Source organism: Pezoporus flaviventris, unplaced genomic scaffold (genome assembly GCF_033815535.1).
Source record: "Pezoporus flaviventris isolate CSIRO_AGI_PZ_B2104156 unplaced genomic scaffold, CSIRO_AGI_Pfla_v1 ptg000066l, whole genome shotgun sequence".
In the NCBI taxonomy this organism is placed as follows: Eukaryota; Metazoa; Chordata; class Aves; order Psittaciformes; family Psittacidae; genus Pezoporus; species Pezoporus flaviventris.
In genome coordinates this window covers 4,295,786-4,311,716 of record NW_026892614.1, presented here as the reverse complement: position 1 = coordinate 4,311,716, position 15,931 = coordinate 4,295,786, and the positions used below count along the sequence as shown (strand labels likewise).

Here is a 15,931-nt window from a genome sequence, read left to right as displayed (position 1 = left end):
CATTCACAAGAATTTCATGGATTAAATTTACATTTCCTGGTTGTAGATGTGCATTCTCTTCAGAATGCCTTGTTCTTCTGTTATTTCCTTTTAATATCCATTTATGACCCTCACTCTCAGTTTTGCAGTGGCAAATCTCTTTGAGAAAGCAAACGGAAGGGATGCAATTTGGAAAGAGTTTCCAGTAGGGCTGCTGCCAGCACACCCTACTTCCCTTCAGCAGAGGCAGAAAGTCAGTCCATGTATATTGGCAGAAGTAAAAAGAAATTGCACAGAAGAAAAAATAGTCAAAGTCTGTGGGCCTCTAAAATAACTGAAATTGAAGGAGTCCTTAAATGATGAGAGTCTGGTAAATGAGAAGTGATGTACACGAGAGGGATTGAGAGGATATATACACCATATTTCTCTTGGCACAGAAGCGAGGAGGATATGCAGTGGGCAATGTCATGTATTTAAAGTTGGTAAAGTTGTCTGTTTTTTTTTCCTCAAGTGTCTGCTTTGCTTTATTTTACACAAAGTTAGTAAGCTCCTTTGGGTAGGAATTCCTAGTTTGGTCACAGTGAGAATCGCAGTGGGAATGCTTTTATATCAGAGCAAGTAAAGCAGAACTTTTCATTGTTTTCTCACAAATTATTCTTCTCTATTTGTTGCTTTTATCTGCTGTTAAGTGTGAACATTTTTGATATAATGGACACGCTATATTAATAGTTTCCTTTATTTTAACATAAACGTGCATATTCCCTGATAGGTTTTAAATTCCTTTGCAATGGAAATAAGTTTTATAATCTTATTCACAGCCAGTTAAGTTGCACTGAGGATGTTAAATGAATTGCAAAAAAAAAAATTTATTGCTGCTCAGTACTGTCAATTTAATGGGCCATTAGGCCTGGCTGTTCTTTGTTTGAATATTGTATAATATTAAAGGAAAGCAAAGGAGTATTAGACTCAGTTGGGTCATTACCTTGTTACAGATACATATGCAATTTAAGGTGATACCTTGATCCTGTGAAACTACCTGCCCTTATATGCTTTCTCATTACACTAAGGTTGTAGTTGCATATGGGTAGCCTTAGGTCTCTGCAAGAAATAGGTCTATATTGGTGATGAATAAACAGATGTGTGGAAAGCAATTGAAATGTTTTAAAATCACACACAGTCGTTGAATGTTAACCAGTTGTTTCCCAGGAGTAAATAGCCTGTGTCTAGAAGTTTCCAAACATGTGATGAGTGCCCTAATGCTTCATGACCTTTAGGTATGTGTGGAACACTGCAGTTTTCAAAAGACAGGATGCTTGGCAGTTTCTGAAAGTCAGGCCTTCTCAATAACTTCATTCAGGCTCCTCTTCCCTCCCCTGCCCAAATCAAACTGCTTGTAATTAGCATATAAGGGAGATCTGGTTATATTAAATGTCTGTATTTTACCTATTTAGCATTCAGTGTCTTTCTTAAAAGAGGTTAACTGAATTGTAGTGATGCCAGTAAAACTTGACCTTTAGTACCCAAAGGAATGGGAGGGAGGGATAATACCTTATCCCACTAAACCGTGAAATGTTTTCCAGCTGTTTGCCATCCCTGCTTATCTTAGAAAATGGCAGTGACATTGCTGAGATTTCTGCGTTTCATAAACGCAACAGAAATTTAGACCTGCAGTACTTTCTTTATGTGAATTCTAAGCGTATATGCCTGCTGCCTATTGTCCAGAAAGGCCACAGTGAATTTCCTTGCTAATTAGCAAGGACAGTAAGACATTGGCCTGTTTTTTTTGATACATCCGCTCATCTTCTTAGAGCTCTTAATTCCTGCCATTAATAAAACAATGTGGTAGTAAAGATGCTGCTGCTGTGAGCCTTTAAATCAGCTGTCTGTAGTAGTACTGGGGTTCCAAGCACTTCCAGAGCACTGTCATATCTTGCTGCCCATATGTTGCCTCCCATCCCCGATCCCTCACCCTGGGCTGTCACAGCTGTCTCTTGGCCACCAGCAAGGGGCCATTTTACAGCTCTCTGGCTGCTCACGCTCCAGGTTCCACAGCAGTTTTTCCCTTGTGCTCTGCTTCATGCTCTGCTGTTTGAACTGGTTAACTACTGGTATCGCCAGAAGGTGAAACCTCAATGTGTGTTTGCTGAATGCAAGTTGAAAAGCACGTAGGAAGCTCGCAGGGGAAGTCGAGTGGGTCAGGCTGTGCCAAAGGTCCCAGGCACTGCTTTAAGAACTTCATTCAAAACAATACTGTTGTCACCAAGCAGCCCTATCCTGCAGACCCTGTTTAGAGCAGACAAGGAAGCAGGATAAAAACTGAGTGGAGATCCCTACTCTGAGTCTAGTAATACAATGATGTTTACCTCTCTTTTGGTAGAAGTAAATGGCAAATGCTCAGGACACCTAGGAGAAGCCGAGATAGGCTCTCCTGGGCAGCAGTTGTGTTTGGGAGTCAACAAGGGGCAGCTTCTGAACTGGTCCATGGTACAAGGAGGTTGTACCTTCCTCAGCAGTTCACTGCCCTGCAGAATCAGTGAGCACCAACAGCACAAAAATGGGCAGAGGTGAAAGACCCCCATCTGTGTGAGCCTGACAGCCAGGGCAGTCCAGGCACACGTGGTGTGGGAGTCTTGAGAACACCAAACTGAGCTGTTTGCAGAAGGAATTTGTCATTGTTTAATAAAGGTTTTGACTTTGGAATAACAGAGAATCCTAGGTAATATATCCTTCTGTCATTTTTACAAAGCCAAGAATTTAATCTCCTGTTTTCATTTTCTTAGGAATGCTGTGTGTTTGCAATTTGGTGTGCTTATATGCATGCCCACAGAAATCAAATAATGTTAGTGCCTTTTTAACAACTGAAGTACCCATATAAAAAAAATTTCTCACATATTTGAGATGTGCTAATGCTATTCAAATTCTAGCTCTGCTATAAGCAAAAGTATCTTTCTATTTTGTGATGTGTTGGGTTTTCTTTCCTGCACAAGAAGCTGCCTTATTTAATTCAAGTGAAATGTTGCCCGACTCACTCAGGCAGAAAGAAGTTGGGTGTGTTCCCAAGCAGTAACACACTTGGAAGAAAGCAGTGGATTACATTTAACACTTGGTTTTCATTGAAGTTTGTATTTGCTTAAAATCCAAATTGCTGGCACCTTAGTTGGTAAGATACCTTTATGTGAGGATGATAGTCCAAAGGGCGCATTGCTTTTATTTAATGGAAATAGGATTTGTTCATTTGCAGATTTATATTCTGAATTTTTATTCATATTTTTAGTGTTTTAATTCAGTTCCTTAAAAATACTTTGTTACAGGATATAAATTGTTTTGTTTTTCACACAAAGTCTTCTGAAATACTCCCATTATACATGGTATCTAAAGGGAAGACCTAAATCCCAACTATTTGAATAGGCTGCAGATACTAAAAGCTGTAAAGATGATGGTGGCACCTGAGTGGTACAGCCCAAACACTGAAGTTCTAGTCTGAACACTTCTGGACTCCAGGAAGGTGCTGTTTGGATGGCTGCAGGTACAGCTGGCCACACCAGGAGGAGGTAGACAAGTTGGCAAACAGTGGACCTGGGCCAGGGGAGTATTTTACAGAGTGTCTCAGTCCTAGTGGCATAAACATAGTGTCTTAAAAATTGATTGGAACATCCAAGTACATGTAAATGGATTTAAAAAACGCTCATCTTCTTAACCTAATTCAGAAAGCAAAGCTGTGTCTGCAGATGCATACTTTAGTAGTCATTTTGGCATTCCCTTTCATTTGAAAGCAAAGTGGGCACAAGGAGTAGGTGAACTGCCAAATAAAGGTAATAAACTGTAATTTGCCAATTTTATGTTCTTTACGGCAAGTTTTTCTGATACTTACCCAGTCTTGGTAAACATGGTTTAGGATTTAGATTGGGGATGAGGGAGAATTCTGGCATTTTGGACAGACTTGCATGGGTCATAATCCTTACTAAGCATTATACAGGCCTTGGACAAAAATAGCGTAAGATGCATAGTGGTACCAAGAAAGTGAGTTTAGGAGAGTCTAATGTTAAGGTAAAAGAAATTGGTAGCTGTTCCCTAAAAGATTGTTTAAATTGAAACCAAGTGAATGCATTTCATATGTTTCCCATGGGAACAATTGCAAAGCGGTGCAAGTGAGTTGAATTTGCTAAACGCAGAAATCTCTCCTATCTTTCTGGAAAACATTCCCATTTTAAAGTTACATCAGTTCAGTTTCCCTCATGACAGTAATTCTGAATTTAACTATCCCATTTAGCAAGGGAGAGGGCAGGCAAGCATTGCAGGATTTCCAGTTACGTATTCTGGTCTCATGAAAATTTCATGGTTAAAATAAATAAATAAAAGCTTTCCAGAAGTGAAATGGTGTGGTTATCTAAGAGGTTGTATCTCTCCTGCACTCGCTGCCTCTGTAATAAACAGCAATTGATTACATTGAGGAGCTGCTTCATTGTTAGCACTGCAGGCGGGAGGAGGTTTCTGATGAGGGCTCTGTGTGGTTTTAGGATCTCCAGTTCTCCCTTTCTTTTACCCTGCTATGCCCTCCCCCCGTCCCCACCCCCCTTCTTTCTCCTTTTTTTCACTTCTTGCTTAATTTCACCATCATCAGATCTATTCATGTTTAAGGCGATTTTACACATTGTGGGGATTTTTCTGTGGGCAGTTACTGTTCCCTGGAGACCGAGCGTTAGGAATGGGTATATATAAAAATACATAAAACGTAAGGATCAGATTATTGAAACTGATTTTCTTAATGCCAGTGTTCAAATTCAGTGGAGTTTGCTTTAAATACATGGGATATTTTGACACAGGATATTTTTAGAGCCATGATACTAAGCCTGACACATTAGTACTCTGTTCCAGTAAATTTTCTTCCTGTTCACCACATCAGAACTTCACCCAGTGAAGACTTTGTGCCATTGTAAGTTTCAAAATACAAATAGCAAGCTGTTGATCAAAGAACTCTTTGTAGAGAGAGAGAAATCTATATTTAAACTTGGATAAACTGGCTTGTTGAATTTTGCTTGGCTATTTATACTGTCCCATTGTGCTGTATTTAGAGCTAAGGGTTTGGTGACAGAAGATGAAAGTTTGTGATCCGCTTTTAGCTTGGAGGATGAGTGCTCAATGAAATATTAAAGGGTTCTTCTATGGTTTGTTCTGCCCTAATGCAGGTTGTTGGGGCTTTTTGTTGAGGTTTTTTTTGTTTTTCTGGAAAATAACAAATTTATTTTATCATAAACTCAGTCACTTGTAAATACTTTGAACTAGAGCAATTTTTTTTCTGCAGTTAGGTTAAAAATAGCGTGTCCTAGGGACAGAGGAGGCAGCTGTGTTAAAGTATCTGCATATTGCTACATTTCCAGGATTTCTATTAATGATAGAAAGTCAGTTGAAATGACATCCGTTATGTATTTCTCCAAGCAAGTGGAAAAGAAAAATAAACAATGTGGTGCTGGAGAATCCACTCGAATTGTGTGTCTCTGCTTGTCTTCTCCTCAGAGGAGCTGATGTCCACATTCTAACCACAGTTTCTTCTGTGATACATATACATCACACTGAGCAGCACTAAGGCTGTCCACCTAATATATGTTCTTATTCATGCTTACTGTGTGGTGGTTCATATGTATGCAGGTAAAATCTGCATCATTTTCAGAGCCTCTGCATGCTCTGAGGATAGCATGATACTTTCTCCATGAAAAGGAGCAAAGCTAAGCTTCTTAGTAGGTAACTTCATTTATTTCATGACCATAAATATTCTGCAGTAATGCAAACAACTTTTCCCAAAGAAGGTAACTGTAAAGTAGGTGATATGAAAGTCTGTCTTTATTAATGCTTATGCTGTTAAAATCAGCAAATGCTACCCTGCTACACTGTAAATTACAGTTTTTCCTCTGTAGATACTTGTTTGCAATTACTGTTGACGTACAACTCTAGCCAGGATTGTCTATTAGGCTGCTAGAAATGAATATAGTGTATGGTGATCCTGTTCCATACCGTGTTAGCACTTTTGTCTTCTTATATCTCCTGCTAACCTTTGTTTTCCAGGTATCTTACCCAGTTCTTTCTGGCTAAGTCCATTAAAACACAAATTACAAATGCCGATTACAAAATACTGTATTTTTATCATTTGATGTAATTAATATTTTAATAACAATTAGAATCTAACTGTTCTATTTAAAACATCTGTACTAAGATTCTTCAATTTGATAAATTTTTGTAAACTGTTTTTCTCTCTTAGTTTTGGATATGGCCCGACATGTTCCCCTTTACCGAGCTCTGCTAGAATTACTCCGTGCTATTGCCTCCTGCACATCGATGGTACCATTACTGCTGCCTCTGTCAGGGGAAAGTAGTGAAGAGGAGGAGGAGCAGTTGGAGTCACAAGCTTCTGTTGGGACTTTGCTGGCGAAAATGAAGACCTGCGTAGATACCTATACCAACCGACTGAGGTAATCACTTTCATCATTCCTGACCTTCATTTAAACTGTATTTTATACTTCCATATTATGAATTTAGAAGCAAAAGAAGATTTAGTTCTGTATATTTTATCTGAATGGGTGCTGCAGTCTGGAGTGAGAACATACCATTGTTTGATCCAGATTTATGCTTGGATTCTGTTTTATTTTACTATTTACAAAGAATTTTTTGTACGACACGAAGCAGCTGGGGGAGGTTTGTGTGCTTCTGCCATTTCACTGCTAACTGCAAATGCTGCAACACAAATTTTCATTCCTTTCTTTCAGTAATTTTCTGCTTCCAGCAATTAATTGGTTTCTTGATTCTGGTTTTTACGTGTTTCCAATTTAAAGATGGCTTGTTAGGAAGCAAAATGTAGTGCTGTCCCTCAGCATATGTGGAGATGTCATGAAAAGAAAGTCAATATAATGTCAGGAAAAGGTGTCTGTAGAAATTCTTCCTCCCACTCTAAACCCAGAATATTTACCACCCAGTATCCGAGAGATTTTTCAGAGCAGCAGTCCCATTGTTGGGAACTCTTTCTAGTACCTCCTGATGTTCTGGTCTTTAACCATGAATTTCTTTAATCCTTCTTGACTGAGATTGCTAATCTTGCATATCAAGCATGTAATGTACCTGCAGTGGGTTGGGTTTTTTTGGTGTCTTAATGCAAAAGAAACAGAAAGGACAAATAATAGTTAAGTTGGATACCCACCTAAAAATGTCAGCATGTGCTTGCTGGCAGTATTATGCAGATCATTGGATACGTAATCTTCTTAAAATAGAAAATAAAATATATTTGGCTTCTGTGTAATCCCTTTCCAGTATAGATGTATGTATAAAATTCTCTACCACACTTACTTTTTTTTTTGTTAATCTGGTCACACGTGAGCCTTGGATTTAATGAGCATGGAAACCTCTATCTTCTCATGTCACTCCCCAGGCTGAAGTCTAAAAAGTTTCTTTGTGAGAGTGGCACGTTACTACCACTCGTAAGATCTTTTTAATTTGGTAAAATAAAATAATGCTGTGACTAGTTCTTCAGTGTCAGCTTAGGGTCTGAAAACAAGAAGAATTCTAGAAGCACACTTGGTATTATCTCAATAATTGATAAATTTGATAAAATTCCATGGTTGTTTCAGTTACATTATCTAGTCAGTCTTCTTGTATGACTTTGACTTGTCTTTCATTGGTTGGGTTAAGCATAATACTGTTTGTCTCTAAAGCAGTGTCTAAGCAAGGATGAAAACACCAACAGGGTGAGCAGCCTGGAATCATCGGGGTGGAAAGTTTTAATTCTCAGTATTTTAGTCGGAGGTGTGCCAGCAATATAAGCAAGTGTTGGCATGAGTTTCTTAAATGGGACAATCTGCTGCCCCTTTTAGGTCACATGCCAGAACAACAACATAATTATGGGATCTGCTTTCAAAGACAAGACTTTCCTTTGCCTGAAGAGCAGTTCTGCTTGCATGTCTACCAAAGGTCACCTCCAGGTTGGAGCAAGTGTCTACTTGGTTCCAGACTTTAAGAGGAACAGTTTTGGACTGTCTATTTGATTTTATTTACTTTCAAATGTTATAATATTCTGTTAGGAAATTGGGAAGTTTCTGGATAATGGAGAAGACATTTAGGTACGAGGTGATTTCTCACGACTGCTAGGACTGCTAGGGAGTCAAAAGCCATCACTAGTTTGAGCGTGGTCATGCTTGTGTAATGGTTGCCACTGGGGCTGAGTTTGAGACATTTGATTGCTGTGATGGCAGAGCTCTGTGCCACGTAGCAAAGCAGGCTCATCTGAGCCGCCATCTGCCCGGGGAGCTTCATGGCAAATTGTTAAATTTGGCAAAATAAGCTGCTGCTTATGTTACAGTGTGGAGTCTAGCAAGCCCAGGTCTAAAATTCCCAGCTGTGCTGTATCTTTCCACATCACTTCGGCCACCCCTAAGATAGCTGCTTGAGGGAGATCTGAATTCGGTCATCTTCACACTTCTATCACTTGTCACGCTGCTACCGAGGGTTAATCCTGCACAGTTCCAAGACTGTCTGAATGTCAGATTGTTGTTATGACCTGGATGTTTTTTCTGTAGCATGAGGTTGCTGGAATACAGCCAGGTAGGCCCAAGGCATTTTCCCTGCTCCAGCTTTTCACTGTCTTCTCTGGGTTTTTTTGCAGAACTACTATGTGAAATGGTACATTTTGCAACCAGAAATTTTTCTTTATCATTTGGTACCAAGAATTGAGGCCTAATTTTATCTTTTTCTCTTTAGAAGACAAAACTGTCCATTTCTTTCACTGCACTCTCAAACCTCTGTTCAGAGCTGATGGTTGGCTGTGAGGATCTGTCCTGCAGCCTTTACTGGTTTGCAGTGCTTCAGCATAGTGTCTGTAAATGCAGTTCTGGAAGTCCCAAGGAGGAGGATGTGGAGCCAGCTCAGAGGAGGTCATGAGCTTTCACCAGTGTTTGTCTGCAAAGGCATGGTCCCTGGCTTGTTTTGCCTGATTTCAGGAAGTTAGTTTAAGAATCTGTGAATTACTGGAAGGAACAAGCTTCTCTTTGGTACCTGTGGAAAACCATGAGGGCAGGGTGATACCCCTGCTGCGAACCCATGGCAGGTTTATCCCAAACCACTGAATGTCAAAACCGAGCAGAAGTCTGCCATAAGCGCTGTCGCAATAGTACACAGGGGCTGGATGGTTCATTCCCTTTATTTGGTGAATACTTTGGTAAAGATATTGTTCCATATCGTCACATTTACCTCAAAGTATCAGACATGGATGAGTAAGTATTAGTATTGGCTTTAAAAATTAAAGTTGCCCTGGGAGTGTATCATTCATTATTCATTTGGCACAGTGTGAAGAGAAGGCTGTCATCTTCTAGCACAAGCTAAATTAATGGCTTAAAATTATTAGCATGTATGCTGCTGTCTCTTCCAGCAAATATATTGGTGACTGTCATCCCTTTAAATAGGAGGTGACATGATTTTGTCTTCTTTTTCTTCAGTGCTTGAAAAACTGCGGAAGTGTCTTAAGTCTAAATTAAGTATTTGGCTCCTCCTCTACTTTGAAAACTGTAATGTTTAGATAAAGGCTTGGCCTGTACTAAATAACTGCGTTACCTTTTGCTCCACAAGCAGAATCTTTGCAGAAAGACATGTACAGCATAATGCAGACCTTTAAGTGTTTCCCAAAAACACAGAACATTTACAGCAAAATATTCATATGGTTATGTATTTGACTGTAGCTTATTATTCATGAGTAGTATTCATGAGGTTCTCACATTTCTTTGTAATACCTTTGAAAAACATGCTATCAGAGCTCAGGAGTTTGGCAACACCATGGGGTTATCTGCATGCAGAAATCTGTATACAGGTTGCTAGAGTGCAAGGAAGGAGCTGAAGGATCTTACTGGCTTTATCGCTTTGATTTTGGTATTTCAGCTCCTCGTTCACATGTTTTTGGCAGAGCCCTGTAATTCCCAGCAACTCCCTCTCTCCAGCTGGGACTCCACTTGTCCCTCTGAAACACTTGTGTGTCTTAACACACACCTTGGATAGAGCTCACTGCAGCTCTGAATACAGGTGAGAGTACAGCAGCGACATCAAAGTGAGATGATGCCAAGAAGGGAGGACATTTCCTCAAGTAATAATTTGGTCTGCCTGTGTTATAAAGGCTCACAAATGGTCGAGTGGTCACCAGGATGCTCTTCTTGTGTGCACACAAATTAATACCATGTGTTTCGGATTACATTAAGAGATGGGTTTATGACCCAAAAAAAGTCATATTCAGTAATGCTGTAATTTTGTCCTGGGAGTAACATTTGCATTCCCCTGAAATTCCAGCTTCCCACCTTCAAGATTGAATCTACCAAAGCCCGTTAGTATTTATTAGTTGGGATTCATACAGCCAGCTGCAGGGCCACTGTGGGCTTACAGATGCCAGAAGTGACTTTGACCTTGGTTTACTTCGTGTGTTCTAAGATACACCAGTTGGTCATTTATATGTAAAACCCATTTAACCTTTTACAGGGCTTTGAATTACATCTGTCTCACCCCTTTTATAGCTATATGGTTAAGGAAACTATATAGACTTTCAGATTTACCAGACCAGGGCATGTTGTTACCTCAGGGAGGTGGGAATACGGACCAGCTTCACAACCCTACCTTCAGTCCCAGAGCTGGTTCACATAAGATTTTAATTTTGCCGTGTACCTAATTTATTTTTTCTGTGTAAAATTGCATTTATTTAATAATTATGATCAACCATGTTTGAAGGATATGATTTTAGAAAAGGCTGCTGTGGTTTTGTAAAAGAAATACAAAATCAAGTGCAGTAGTTCATGTCTGCAGTGGAGTTCAGTTCTGTCTCAGGTGGCAAGTGATGACAAAACTGTGTGAACTTTAAAACTTGTAATCAGTGTGAAGGTACATAGCACTGGGGAGCCTTTGACATATTAGCCTGTCTAGAGTCTAGGGAATTAGTTGATTTTCCCATATGGTGATTGTAAATAAACTGAGAAACTGTGAAGTACAGTTAAATATCTCCAAATAGGTGTGTACAACACTAAATATGTAGAGACTAAGAGAATGTAGCAGGCAGCATCTTAGGAAGAGTGCAGGATTAATTGTATTAAGTTGGTATTCTTATGGCAAGAAAAAATTCAGGCAAATAAAGGTTGGAAGACAATGAGGGAAGACAAAAATGGAGGTCATCATTAATAGAAGTCTTGCAAGTTCTGGCAATACCAGGTGGGGGTTTCCCCAAAAGAGGGGGTAAAAAAAAAAATCTCTTTCCCCTAACCATTAGAATAGACAAGCCTGAGTAGTGTGAGGAAACTAGACGTTGATAAGGCAGTATGTCTGATTTGGAGGGTTTGTGGGGCTAGCTTGTACTTCCCGAGAAACTGGCTGAAATCCCTCATTAGGTAGAATCAAGGTCAAATACGAGACCTTGGCTGGAGGTTTTTTGTGTCCAAGGCAGAATCTTGCACTTCAATTCCTAAACCGCTTTTACGCAGCTCTGGCCCGACTCAGAAGTTAGGTGGCTTGGTAATGTAGACCATCACGCAAGCTCCAGATAACTGCAGGTGAGAGGGTAGAGCGGTTCTGCCAACACTTGATTTTAAAAGTTACTGAGGAGAGGGCCATGTTGGCTGTGTTGCTCATGGTAGCAGTGGACAGAGTTGTTGTATTGTGGTGAAGGAGACATAAAGAAAACACATTCTCTTCTGATATTTCAGAAGTGTTGAAGTGTTAACTTAGGTTCTGGACCGCAAGGAGAGGGAGAGGGTTATAGGTACTGAGAGTTTGCATTTGAGTAGATGTCTCCTTCTCCTACAGTTTCAGCTAGACACGTTCCCCTTCTGTTTAGGTAGTTGGCTGTCAGGAACTCAGTGTATCTGTAGGAGGTTTTAAGCATGTGATTAAGCATTTTGTCTGATGAGGCCAGACTTTAATTTTTTTGATTCTAAGACCAAGTAGAAGGAAAAAACCCGAGTAGTCTAAATTGTAAAACCACGTGGAAGATGAACCACTACAAGATAACAGTCTTGAAAATAAATTTGTAAGAATTAATTTCACTTTCAGTATCTTCACCAGTCGCATTGTTATTGCTTTTCACACATCTTTCTCTTGGATAAGTCCACTGACATTTCATTTTAGCCAAAATGTCTCCAAGGGTTTTGTAGCAAATAGCTTGAGGATTCTACATCAGCAGCAAGCTGTTCTAAATTTGTGCACTGTTCTTGGGATTGGTGGCTGCTACCATGTCTGCGATCATTGTGACAGATTATCATTGAGGTTTATTGGGCTTAAATATGCATTTCTGAACCTGGTTAATAGGTGATTTAAAAAATAGTGGCCTAGATTTTTCACAAGGGAAAAGGCAGTGATAGGATTTTTGAAAGTATGAGTGGGAGAGGCAGATGCTGCTGCTTTGTCTTAAATGGTTCCTCAAATGCCGAACAACCCTATTTGGCTCTGAGGCTTTCCTCCTGACTTTTAAGCATCTGAAAGCTCAGTCCTGCTTCAAGTTAACAGCAGGCTGACATCCTTTTGGCTTAGCCTGGAACAGGAAAAATGTGCCATGCTTCAGTAATGGATTCCTTTATTAATGCACTCTAGGGATATTCTTGTATGATTAGGTACCGTGCAAAGGCTTTCAGTGTTACTGTAATCACTTCTACTGAATAGTTTAGAGGCTCATTCTTTATGCATGATTTCAGTCTAGATTAAAATACAGAAAGGACATAGTATGTGGTAGTTGCTGAAATATGTTTGGGACATCAAAGTGTTAAATTACTGTGTTTTCTTGGGTAGCTAGCTTTCTGGTTTGCTTCTAAGCATGGTAGTGTAATACTATAAGCACCAGTGTTGCTTGGCTGTTGTACTTGCTTGGGTCTTAAAATGAACGAGTACTGTTAAAATAAAAAGAAATACAGAAATTGCAGTCATTTGGGGACTGTTAGCACTAAAATCTCCTAAGTTTTGCAGGAATACCAACATAAACGTGATAGCTCTTAAAACATAGAAGCTTTTAAACATCACACATAGGTCACTGTCATGAATCCCATGTCTTTGTTTCAACAGTTGAATATACAGGATAGTAAAGACTGGGTTGTCACAATCTAAATATTTACATGTATCTTAAATTACAAGGCAACTACCTTCTATCAAACACTGATGTTAGTAGATACTGTATTTTCAAATTATTTCATTATAAAAAAATTAAGATGTTTAAATTGACATGTTGATTTCCAATATGTTCATTGTAAACGTTTAATGTAGCTGCCTTCTATATTTGAAGACTTTCAAAATTATATTACATTAAACTGATTACTGAAGTAAAATGTCTTAACTTCTATAGTGCAGGAGAGAACTGCAGAGAGACAAACTCCATGTTGGCCCCACTCTCTCGTGATGCTTGGGTTGTAGGTCAGATATGCTATGAATTTTTACTAGAGTTTTCCTAGTGATTTTCCATTAGTGTATTTTAGGTATTTGGTGTATTGTGTAGTAGGAAAGAGTACTTTGTTAGCTGTTTAGGATGTGACTTTGCACGAGGATCTGCATGGGTGGATGAAAGGCACATTTGTGACATGATCGCTGGTACATTGATTTTGTAAGCTTTTCCAGCACTTACTGAAAATGTTGAAACATAAGGTCAGCATTCAGAGTAACAATCAACAGTACTAAATGGCTGAAGCAGAAACTAGTCTCACTGCCTTTGTGTTCATATTTTTACTCTTCATGCAGGACGTACTTTTGTTTGTCAGACCAAAACTGTGTGTTAGTGTTGTCACAGCTGATTGCTACATTCAGTGATTAACCTGGAGGTCCACAGAGACATTCCATTTCAGAAGACTTGTTTTAAACTTGGTCCTTTAAGCTTTGGTATTTTTCCCTGTTGACAGATATGCTGAGTACTAATGAGTGGTTGAAAAATCTTTCTTTCATGCTACATCCTATATCTTTGTTCAAAACAGGTCTAAAAAAGACAAAGCTAAAGCAGGAGTAAAACCAGATACTTCTGATCAAGAACCAGAGGGGTTGACACTTTTGGTACCAGACATCCAGAAGACTGCGGAGATAGTTTATGCTGCTACCACCAGTTTGCGCCAAGCAAACCAAGGTAAAATAGAAATACTTTTCTAAATACTGTATAGTGTTGTTTGTAATATGTTCAGTAACAGATAACTTACAATTAGCTATAAACCAAGAAAAAATACTTTCCTCCTGCCCCCAGCTACGTTTTCAAAGGTGGCTGGAACCTTGTAGTGGTCTTAAATGTTTTTATCATGAAACAGAATAATGCCAGTAAGTTAGAGTACATCTCATGACTTACAGGTTTTTTTCTTGGCAGAAGACAACCTACATGACCTTTAATAGTAAAGCCTTTGCTGTTAAAACTACATCTTACGAATTAGATTAGCTCTTAACTAGATGAACACAGAACAAAAATCTAAATCGTGGATTGAACCTGCAGATGTTCGAAGGACCATCTGGTTGTCTAGTAAAGAAAACTGAAGATTAAGTAGCTTCATCAGGGGAGTGGATTTTAAAAAGGTGTGCGTAATCAGCTCCTGATTTTGCCAGAGCATCAGGAATACCTGTATGAATGTCCCTCCACACAAGCGTATGTCACGCTTTGAATTTTAAATGAAATAAAAATAGAGGAAACAATAAGACTGTTCATAGCAGCAGCAGTCATGAATTATTTCTGAACTGAAATTATTACCTTAATTTACTTGGAGCTGTTCAGGTAATGAAATACAGGGTCTTGAGCAAGGCAGGTTTTGTGTCTTGTTAAGTGATCCCCAGATTTGAGACTTGTGTGCAAACGATGTAGCCGTAAAATGTCATTTCAAGTTAAATACTCCCCACGTGCTTGCTGTACTTGTCTCAGAATAACATGGTTAACTACAAATAATCATCACATTTTATATAACAGAAAAGAAGATGGCTGAATACTCCAAAAAGGCTGCTGTGAAACCCAAGCCTTTGTCTGTTTTACGGTCTCTTGAAGAAAAGTATGTGGCTGTCATGAAAAAACTCCAATTTGGTAGGTTGAGAAGTGGGATATTTGTGTTTTACAAAGCAGCTGCTGAAGAAATAAGTAATCTGTTGGATGGAGCCCTTGATTATTTCTAAAAGTTACCAACTTTTTTACATATGTGACCACTGATACTTTAGACATACGAAAAATTATATAGGTCTGTGCTTTCAGGTTACCAACTAACGCACTCTTTGAGCTAATAAATGTTTTAAGCACACACTAGATTAATTCAAGGGACCAGATGAATTCAGTGATGGTGTTCATGTTTTCATTGCAGTAATGATTTGTGAGCCCTTCGGTCCTCAAATTAGTAGTGCTTTTTAAAGCTCCTGTCTGACTGTGTATAAATCTGTATGTTTGTTACTGTAGCTGTTATTTTTTAAATGGAATAGAGTTCAGATCATAATGTGTTTTCTAAAATGAAGCCTTCATTGAGTCCTTTCATGGAGTGCAGTATGTTGCATTTGGGAAGTATGATGGGATTCGGTGCTTAATTTAGCCATAAAGGAAAAATGGTCAGAAAGAATTCCTAAAGAGCAAATAGTATCTCATCCTAAAAGAGCTATAAAATTACTGCAAACGTGTTCCATTAGTATTTTTTGAGTTGCAGAGAAATACGATTTGCAGTCTTTTTTTTTTGCTGTTGTATTTGCACGGGATTTTCCTCACAAATGCCTGTAGAGTGTATCCCAAGAGCAGGGGGTAGGGAAGTTTGCAACGGCGGCTTTTCACCCTGGCAGCCGTGCTGCAGATTTTGTGTAACAAGTGATTAAAGAAAACCAGCTTCACTCCAATATTTTATGACTCTTTAATAACATTGCAACCACCACAGAAGTAAATACCTCAGGCATGCTGCTTCACACCGATTCCTTTATTAACATGATTATGTATTCATAAGTATCATTATATTCCTGGTCTGGCATTGTTGGT

At 39.0% G+C, this 15,931-nt stretch overlaps 1 protein-coding gene across 7 annotated transcripts in view; it reads left to right on the top strand.

The window, feature by feature from the left end:
- The window catches only part of BIRC6 (baculoviral IAP repeat containing 6), a 172,296-nt gene that overhangs the window by 141,266 nt on the left and 15,099 nt on the right, over window positions 1-15,931 (top strand). For 6 of the 7 annotated variants that reach the window (XM_061471032.1, XM_061471035.1, XM_061471034.1 and 3 more), the window contains 3 exons: window positions 6,233-6,443; window positions 13,932-14,077; window positions 14,897-15,007. In XM_061471032.1, the coding sequence (XP_061327016.1) occupies window positions 6,233-6,443; window positions 13,932-14,077; window positions 14,897-15,007 (468 nt within the window). Of the gene's footprint in view, window positions 1-6,232; window positions 6,444-13,931; window positions 14,078-14,896; window positions 15,008-15,931 lie in introns of those variants that run through there. The other variant, XM_061471036.1, reaches the window with a different exon arrangement.